At 43.6% G+C, this 9,614-nt stretch overlaps 1 protein-coding gene across 1 annotated transcript; it reads right to left on the bottom strand.

The window, feature by feature from the left end:
• Positions 1-344: 344 nt before the first annotated feature.
• On the bottom strand, positions 345-8,409 carry LOC128112762 (polyadenylate-binding protein 1-like). The gene has a single exon (XM_052742082.1). It carries the CDS (start codon positions 2,300-2,302, stop codon positions 392-394), a length of 1,911 nt encoding a protein of 636 aa, XP_052598042.1. The 5' UTR covers positions 2,303-8,409; the 3' UTR covers positions 345-391.
• Positions 8,410-9,614: the final 1,205 nt, after the last annotated feature.

Below are 9,614 nucleotides of genomic sequence, written 5' to 3'. Positions count from 1 at the left end.
CAAGAATTTTGTAATTCAAATTATGTTTCCTTGCCCAGTAATCAATTCTGCGGTTAAAACTGACATCTTGAGCTATTCAACAATAAAGAATTACAAAATTAAAGGAATGCTTTAAATGTTTCTACTCTGCTGAAAATGCTTTTCCTGGGGTCCACAAAACATGGGTTTGTAGACTATACTATTTCTGGGGGATTGTGGTGCAGATTTTAAATCAGTCGAGGCCTAACACTAAACCTGACATTTGCTCGGTACATAGACTTCAAAGTTTCCTTTCCTTTTTTATTTATTTTATATTTTACCATTTTTTTTATAATATTTATGTTTTTTTTTCAATGTTTAGATATTTTTCTTCTGCAAAGTGTGAGTTTCCTTTTCGATGTCTCTGATGAGTTTAAATAGTCGGGACACCAGACGCACTGCTCACAGCCTTCTGGACAGCCTCTTTAGCTTGGTGGGCTTGGAGTAAGGCCACCGCTTCATCAGCCTTGGAGCGCAGAGACTCCGGAGACTCGAGCATATGAAGTGGTTCTGAGTTATCAATCTCCAGCAACATGCCCGTGATCTTCCCAGCAAGAGTCGGGTGCATGGCTTGAATGAGAGGGAACAGCCTTTCGCCCAGCATTTGCTTTTGCTCTTGGGGAGTAGTTACCAGCATGGAAGCAGTCCATGGTTCCTGATCCTGCACCCGAACAGCAGGCTGCTGCACTAGCTGTGCATTAAGATGTTGCTGGGGGTTCTCAACTCCCGAGGTGTATTTGTACTGTGGAACCGAGCGAACAGGAGTAGTTGCTATGGAAGCTGCGGCGGCAGGACGTTGACCCGTTGTCTGTGCTGATGTGTTAGTAATGCGGTGTGTGGACACGGCTTGAGGAGCGTGTGAGGGACCTGGTCTTACAGTACTAAATGATGATCTAGGAGCAGCTGGGTGGATAGCACCAGACACATTTGGAAATGGATGAGTCCTGGCACCCGGAGCAGTCCAGCGAGTACTTGGCCTTGGTTGAGTAATCTGGCTAGGGCAGCATGGCGCACAGTTCTGAGTCTGCCGGACAGCGGCCACGGAGTAACCTGAAGGTGCAGGTTGGTAGGGGTTCATCACAGGGTTGGGCACAGTTCGTACACTTGCCATTCTCTGCATATACTGGTTAGTGAGGTGAGCTTGGCGCTCTTCTTTGCGCTGGGCTAAAGCTACATACAGTGGCTTCCTAGCGACAATTCTACCGTTCATTTCAGAAACTGCTTTGGTGGCTTCTTCAGGGGAGGAAAAACACACAAAACCGAACCCTTTACTGCGACCACCCTCCATCATAACCTTTGTGCTGGTGATCGTTCCAAACGGAGAAAATTCTTTCTGCAGACGCTCATCATCGATACCATCGTCAAGATTTTTCACATAAAGATTAATACCGTGGTATCTGATGCTCCTGTCTTGTGTCATCTGTTCAAATTTGCCCTTAAGTTCTGTGTGCCGGTCCACTTTTTTCTGAGCTCGACCAACATAAATGTGTTTTCCATTGAGCTCTTTTCCATTCATCTCATCCACCGCTTTCTGTGCATCTTCGTGCCTCTCAAAGCTGACAAACCCGAATCCTTTGGATTTTCCACCTTCATCGGTCATGACTTTCACACTTAAGACCTGTCCAAACCTACCGAAGAGGTCATTCAGGGTCTCCTCATCCATGTGGTCCCCAAAGTTCTTGATGTAAACGTTGGTGAACGCCTTCGTCCTCGCTCCAAGCTCTGTTTCTCGTTCTTTCCGAGACTTAAACCGTCCAACAAAAACTTTGCGATCATTCAGAAGCATCCCGTTCATTTTCTCAATGGCTCTTTCTGCTGCCTCCTCTGTTTCAAAATGTACAAACCCATGGCCCTTGGAGCCGTGCTCATCGCAAACCACCTTGCAGGAAAGGATGTTGCCGAAAGCAGAAAATGTATCATACAGCGCTTTATTATCAATGGTTTTGTTCAAGTTTTTAATGAACACGTTGCCTACTCCACTTCTGCGTAGTGACGGATCACGCTGAGACCACATGATGCGGACCGGCTTGCCCTTGATGACATCAAAATTCATGGTGTCCAAGGCGCGCTCTGCGTCAGCAGGCTGCTCGAAGTTCACGGAAGCGTAGCCCAGGGAGCGGCGGGTGATCACATCCCTGTACACCCGGATGGAAAGGATGGGCCCGGCCGAGCTGAACTTCTCATAAAGCATCGCCTCAGTCACATCCGGATGCAGGTCCCCCACGTAGAGCGAGGCCATGGGGCAGCCTGGGGCGCTGGGGTTCATCTGGGCACCGCTGCCCATGGGGCAGCAGGCCGCCACCTTCCTGCGAGAGGAGCAGGGCCAGCGCTAGGCTGGGGTGGAGGCAGAGGCAGAGCAGGCAAGCGCAGAGGGTCAAAAACCAAGGGGATGGAAACCTCCCCAACGGCCTCAGAGCCCGGAACCTCAGCAACTGCGCGTGCGCAGAGTGAGCCATGCGCGCTGCCTAGGGAGCGAGGCTGGCTGGAGAGCTGGGTTGGTAGGCATGTAAGTGTGGGCTAGCTGGGTTCTGCTAGGAGTGAGTGGACAGGTGATCCTCAGATACCTCATCTCCTTATTTTATAAAAGAAGAAAATAACAAAATTAAAAGCCGATCTCGGGGGAGACGCTGATTTTTTTTAAGTCTGCAGAATCAAGAAAATTTTATTTTTTTGTGTTTTATTTTTGTCTTTTGTATGTTGAGGCTTATTCTTTTGTTTAAGATAGGTTCTCAATCTGTAATTCAGTGTGTCCTGGAACTCACCACATAGACCAGACTGTCTAAATTCATGGTGATCTGCTTGCCTTAGCCTGTAAGAGCTGGAGATACTTATAGATAATATATGTGTGTTCCAAGGCCATGAGGCACTCTACTCTCAACGCTAATCATCAGATAGAGGAGACACTTCTGGTACTTTTAAAAATAGAGTGTTTACTGGATCATGTTTCCATTTTCATTTTTTGCTAGCATGTTTTTAGAACAATGAATGTATCGTACAAGGCCATCCTTTGTTAGGAGACGCTGCAATTCATTTTGACTGTTGCTAGTAAGGACAGAGTAGAGAATGGGAAGTAAACAAATCCCTTAAGTCTGTATAGCACACTGGTAAATGTCCTGTGGACTAGTTCTGGTTTCCCCAAAAGATAGCTAGTCACCACCAACTGTGCTGATAATGGCTCTTTCTTTCTCACAGAGACAAATCACCTGATACCCAGAATCAGTCCAGATCTATAAATTAGAGGCCTGTGAAGTGACAGGTAAAAGCACTTGTCATTGCAAGCCTACCAGCCTGAGTTCAATCCCCAGAACCTATGGTGGAAAGAGAGAACCAACTCCCAAAGGTTATCCACTAATCCCCACACACATACCACGGCACACACACACACACACACACACACACACACACACACACACACACACATACACACACACACACACACACACATCATACATAGACACATTAATGATTTAAAAAAAAAAAACTTTAGAGAATTATAAATTAGTTGTTTGCCTCGTGGTCCCTGTGGATCAGGGAATGAAAGACTGGAAGGAAGGAAAAAGACAACCAATGTGATGGACCTTTATGGAGTTGCTGCCCAGGTTGGACTCCTGATGCTCCAAACCCCCAGGCCTTCCTGAGCATCGATGTGCAATGTATTTCCAAAGGAGGAAGAGGAGAAGCCTATGTCTACAGCCATTTCCATTGGTCAATGGGGGCTGCAGGCATTCATCCTCACACAGCCCGTGTAGAATGGGTTCCTAGTGATGCTTCATGTCAGAGCACTAGGGAAGCTCTGAGCCTTAGCTGAGTCCCCTGCCATCAAGATGTTGAGCAGAGCTCGGGGGGCTCATCATACACTCCACTAGGGCAGGATCTGGTTCCAAACTAATCAGGTTGTTGGCAGAATCAGCTCTTTGCAGGACATCAATACGGCCTCCCTTTCCTGCTGGACAGCAACAGGAGGCTTCCCCGGGTTCTCTGTCCTCTGTGCAGGCAGAGCAAGCATAACAGCATGCTTCTTCAAACCCAGCAAGGGAGAATTCCCCTACAACTACCAGTATTGTAATCAGAACTATCCTGTAACCTTGCCATATCCCACTGATGAGAAACCAATGAGCCACAGGTCCTATCCACATTCAGCAGGGGATTGCACAGGCTTGAACAAAAAGAGCAAAGAGTCCCAGGGTCACCTTAGAATGTGTCTGCCTTTGTGACTATGAGGACACAGAGATATCAGGTCAACAGGAGTGGCATTAATGGGTAACCTGCATAACATAAATTCAGTTTTGCAGAAGTGTCTTTGATGAAAAAAAAAGCAGTCAATTTTTTAAATAAAACAGATTTATTCACAGTTTGACCAAGCCAAGTAGGGAAAGAACCTAATTTATCTCCACTGTGTATGAAACAGTCTTGTAGATTTATAGAAAACTATGACACAGGTCAGCCGAAAGAAATATTGGTTAGGTTAGGCAAAGCTTTCTGGGAAAGGTGACGAACCACAGGTAAAGCAGTTATTTTTTTTAAATCCTCATTTACTATCAATTTGCCAAATACTCCAAACCCTTCTTTTATGAAAGCTTCACTTTAATCTCAAATATATACACGTCACTAGTCCTGCTACCTTGAACATCTAGAATCCCAAAGGATGGAAATTAAGTCACTTTTAATTAAGCTCCCTTCTTCAGGTAAAATTGTTCCATGGCATCATCCCTGGCACTGCTGTGTTTGGCTATTTAGTGGAATTCAAATGAGGGTGTTAGCAAACTGTACAGATACACTGGTTAGGTCAAGTCATTGAAACATTAAGAGAAAAATCAGTTTCCTGCCCCCCATTCTTTCCTTTTAATTAGAACTAGGAGAGCTACTTTGTAACACACTTACTTTCAATAATGTTGCTTTCAGGGGCCTGTTTATTCGTTCTGTTATGCTTAATGGGGCACATTTTACAGATGTTAGGAGGATGTTTCAGGATGCCTGGAAGGGACAATGGGAGGTTGCCATTTCAACAAGGCATCTCCCAGCGCTGGCCCTGTGGGTGGCAGTCGGGTTACTGAAGTATAAGATTGTGGGCTAGTCTTCAAGAGAAACGTGCTCTGGGCAGGGGTAATGCATGTGTTTGTGTGCTTGCTTCAGCATCCTTTATGGTCAGCTTTCCCAAAGGCTTGTTGTGCTTATTGCATCATTTGTTTTCATTTTCAAGAGTGTTTTAGAAGCTACAGGATGCTTAGAGAGCCATTACTGTTTCTAGCTGTAATGGTTATGACTGCCTGTGGAAATTGTTTGGAAGGGAAACAAAGGAGTAAATACAAATCTATTGTAGTACCCTTTTCCTTTATATGCATTTCCATCCACTGCACTAAAGGATCCAGCGCTGGGGGATTGTTCAAGGTCGAGTTCCACATTCCCGTCACCACTCACTGTGATTTATAACCAGTGTGTCTTCCCAAGAAGGAATCCATGAACTTTGGGATATAGGTGAGCCACCTCCATTGAAAATTAAGGCTGACATATTTATTTTGAAGGGCAGAGTCAAGTTAATGACCCTACAAATTCCCTGACACTTTAATGTATTTTTCTCATCTTTCAAATGAGGTAACAACCCAAGCCAGTCCCAAGGAAGCCAGTATTTATCTAAAAGCTTCAACATGGTACGTCCAGGGGACTGGAAAAACAATCCACATTAGGAAAACAGAATTAGTTCTAACTATTATTAAGTACTACAAATCACTCTCTTGGGCCCAGCAGATTAAGCGGCCAAATTATTTTTCAACCTGCTTATGTTTCCATTTCTAAAAACCATCCACAATGTGAAAGAGGGGTCTTCTCGTTTAAAACCATCGTTTTCATATTGTACAAAAGGAAAAACAAAACAAGTCAAAACCACGGGCAGTACCTCCTCACGCGTCTTCTAGTCAATTTCATGTGTATCGCATACTGATTTTATTTTTTTTTTTTCTGCTCATGTTGTATGGTGTCATTTTCTGTTCATTTAGCATCTAAAGCATGTGACGTATTAAGGCAGATACCACGGAGGAGAGAAGAAATCCCCTTTCCTTAAAAAGGTTCCTGTCTGGGTAATGCCATGACCTCACTGTTCTTAAATCCTCTCCAAGAGGATTCTATTATCCCTGGAATAAGATTAAACTTCTAACCAGAGGCCAGAAGCAGTGCAGGTCGGTGCTTGTGTGTTCAGTTGACAGCTATAGAAAAAGATCACACACACACACACACACACACACACACACACACACACACACACACACCAAAAGACAAATTAAAAAAAAGATTACCCCCAGCTTACCAATAATAACCACAGGGGAGATGGCAATTCCAGGCCAGATCCCTGGTCTCCTAAATCCTGGGTCTTCTTTCATTTTCCTGAACTGTGAATGTAGGATCGTTCAGCCAACCAATTTGTGAAAACAAGGAGTGGTCCCTTAAAAATACATGCTTTAGGAAATGGAGACCCAGTAACAACTTCAACTGCAAGTCACTAGATTCAAAAGAAAAGGAGCTAAAAGCCTGATCTTGGCTCTGCTGTGAGCTGCATGATCTTGGACAAGTCACGTTACCTCATCTTCTTCAGTTACAAGGTGATGGGAGTTGAGTAACCACTTGAAATCACTGTTTTCCCAAATCTGTAGGAGTCAGGCTATAGAGCCATAATGGAGCTGTGTAATGCATTTTAAAGTTTTAGTGATTAATCTCCATTGCCAACTTGATGTGACCTAGAATCTCCTGGGAAACTGGCAGACTGGCAGGCCTCTGGGTGTGCCTGTTGGGAATTAGCTTGATTGAGGCAAGAAGAACTACCCACTCTGGGCACACTGTTGTCTGAGCTGGGAACCTGGACTATACAAGTGGAGAAAGAACTGAGGACAAGCGTTCATCATTGTCTGCTTCCAGACTATGGACACACTGTGAGCAGATCCCTCCAGCTCCTGCAGCCGTTTCCTCCCCACTGGGATGGTCTGTACCCTGGCATTTTGTTTTTGTTAGAGTGTCTCATCACAGGAATAGAAAAATAAGGCAGATGTCTAAGCACAAGAAGCCCTGTGTGCAGGAACCCTTTAGTGGAGCCGTACTTCAACTTGTCTGACCCTGGAGCCCTTAGTCATGTCCCACAGAGCTCATGTTCTCTGGAAGTAACTTGGGAAATGATTTTCCAAATTCTCTTTTAGCTTTCAAACTTGGTAGTTGACATTTTCAATGATGAATGTTCTATACCTTCAATCCATGTGTTCCCTTTTAATTGTGACTTTCCACCCTCCCCAGGAACTGAGCATGGTGGGTGGCAAATAAATGCTATTGATGGATTTATTTGGCTCTTAAGGTTAATGTATTCTAAACAGGGCTTATTTAATGTGTTTGGCAAAATGTAGCCTAACACACAACAGTTCTGGGGTGGGAAGCCATGTGCTCCGGGAACTAGGTGAAAACCACCAACTCTTCCCAGAGCCAGCCAGAAAGATGCCAGATGACATTTCAGTACCATTTGTCTATGAGAGTTTCATTCTAATAAGAAAACAAAAGACAGATTCTGTCTCTGGTTAGTAGACTTCTGATCCAGCCTCCTCTTGGGTCTGCTCTGCAGAGTCAAAGCACTTGGTGTTGGGTGTCACTGAGGAGTCACTCTGATGTGACAGCCATTTTTTTTCCATCCTTTCCCTGTAGTTTACAAGATAAGTTGCCTCTGTCAGATTCTCCAGAGGAAAACACCCTTCTTTTCATCCATAGAATGCCACTATGTGTCTTCTCCAACAGTAAATTACCAAATGCCACCCTCATGGCTTAAAGGGCTTGTGAAAGCACCAGAGAATTTCCCAGGAATCAGCTTGACTGTGTGACATTTCTTATTTTCGTTTGCCCACAAAACAAATTAACAGTCAGCAGCAGCAACAGCAGCAGCATAAACACACTGAAAAGCTGACAGTTGTTTTTAATAATATACTTTAATATAGCACTGTGTCTGTTTTTTAACATTATGTATGTCTAAGTGGTTTAATATTGTAATTAAACCTTTTACAACATACTAAGAAGCATAAACATATATGAAATCTTAAGATTCATATAATTTTACTTAGCCTCATGTAGGTTTCTTTTTTTAAATTAATTCGTAAGTTAACATACAAAATATTGAGTTTCATCATGGCATCTTCACACGATTATATCATTAGACTGTTTTCCCTCCTCTCCCCCTCCTCCCGCCCACGCCACTGCCCTTTCTTCTCCCCACTCCTTTCCTCCAGCTGATGCCCTTTCTTGGCACAGTGTGTCTCCCTTCTGCTTTCATGTTACATGTATTCTACTGCCTTTTCTGTTTCCCACTTCCTTTACAGTATCTTCCTCTATCCCTCTCATAATCCTTTCTAGTCTGGGATCTACATATGCGCGCGCTGCAGCGCAGCGCACACACACACACACACACACACACACACACACACACACACACTCACACCATACATCCTTACCTCACCATTGTGAATGATGCAGCTATAAAAATGAATGTGCAAGTATCTCTGGTATATGTTGACTTAGAGTCCTTTCAGGTACATATCCGAGTGGGCTGTATGGTAGTTCTATTTATAGGTTTTCTTGAGGACCCTCAATACTCATTTCCATAGTGGATATACACTGCCCTCAACTGTGTATAAGGGTTCCCTCTTCCCCACATCTTCACCGGCATTTGTTGTCAATGGTTTCTTGGTGATAGTCATTCTGAGCAGGGTGGGAGTGTAATCTCACAGCTGATTTAACTTCTGTGTCCCTGATGGCTAAGTGTCAAGTGTAATGTGATGGCAGACAGCTGGAAGCTGTTGGGTAAGTTTTTTGTTATTGTTTTCATTTTGTTTTGATTTTTATATTGACCTTCACTTTTCTCATCCGTAAATAGGAAGTACAGCTTCCCCACATGCCTTTGTACATTTAATGATAAAACATGAAATGGGTCCATACAACTCATACCTAATACATGTCATCTAATAAACAGATAATAAGTAATTACATTATGGAGAGTCCATTCATTTGACAAGAGGGCTTGGGTGGAGTTGGCCCAATGACATTATTTCCTATGATGCTCTCAGTTCCAATCCTGTTTTTTATCTGTTTGCTTGCTTCCTATGAAGCATTCTAAACATCTCATTCATGGACACTGATGTTCATCTGAATGTTATTGCCTAGAAACCTAAAAAAAAGAAAAAGAAAAAAAACCCCACTTTCTATTTGTGTCATCGGTCCAAAATAACACCACTCAATTTGAGTTACATGTTATTTTTTTTCTTCCATGGCAAGACTCTGCAAGTCACTTCAGGCCATGTCTACAACTGAGATCAGTTTCTGGAGTCATGTGGACTGTGTTTGGGCAAACATAGGTGCCTCAAGAATATCAGCATTCTGCTAGGAAGGAATTGTGGCAGGATTCTGGCAAGTACTCCTTCAAACTGAGTGGGTATACAGATCATCCAGAGGCTTGTTCATAGGGAAATTCTGATTCAGAAATTCTAAGGTATAGACTAATATTATACATTTGAAACAAATATTCAAGGATTTGTTCCAGTAGCAAAACTCAATGCTAACACATAACAATAAGACACACT

Source organism: Peromyscus californicus, unplaced genomic scaffold (assembly GCF_007827085.1).
Source record: "Peromyscus californicus insignis strain IS unplaced genomic scaffold, ASM782708v3 Scaffold_17__1_contigs__length_78620276, whole genome shotgun sequence".
In the NCBI taxonomy this organism is placed as follows: domain Eukaryota; kingdom Metazoa; phylum Chordata; class Mammalia; order Rodentia; family Cricetidae; genus Peromyscus; species Peromyscus californicus.
The sequence above is the reverse complement of the archived record's forward strand: the minus strand, read 5'-3'. Positions and strand labels throughout refer to the sequence as shown.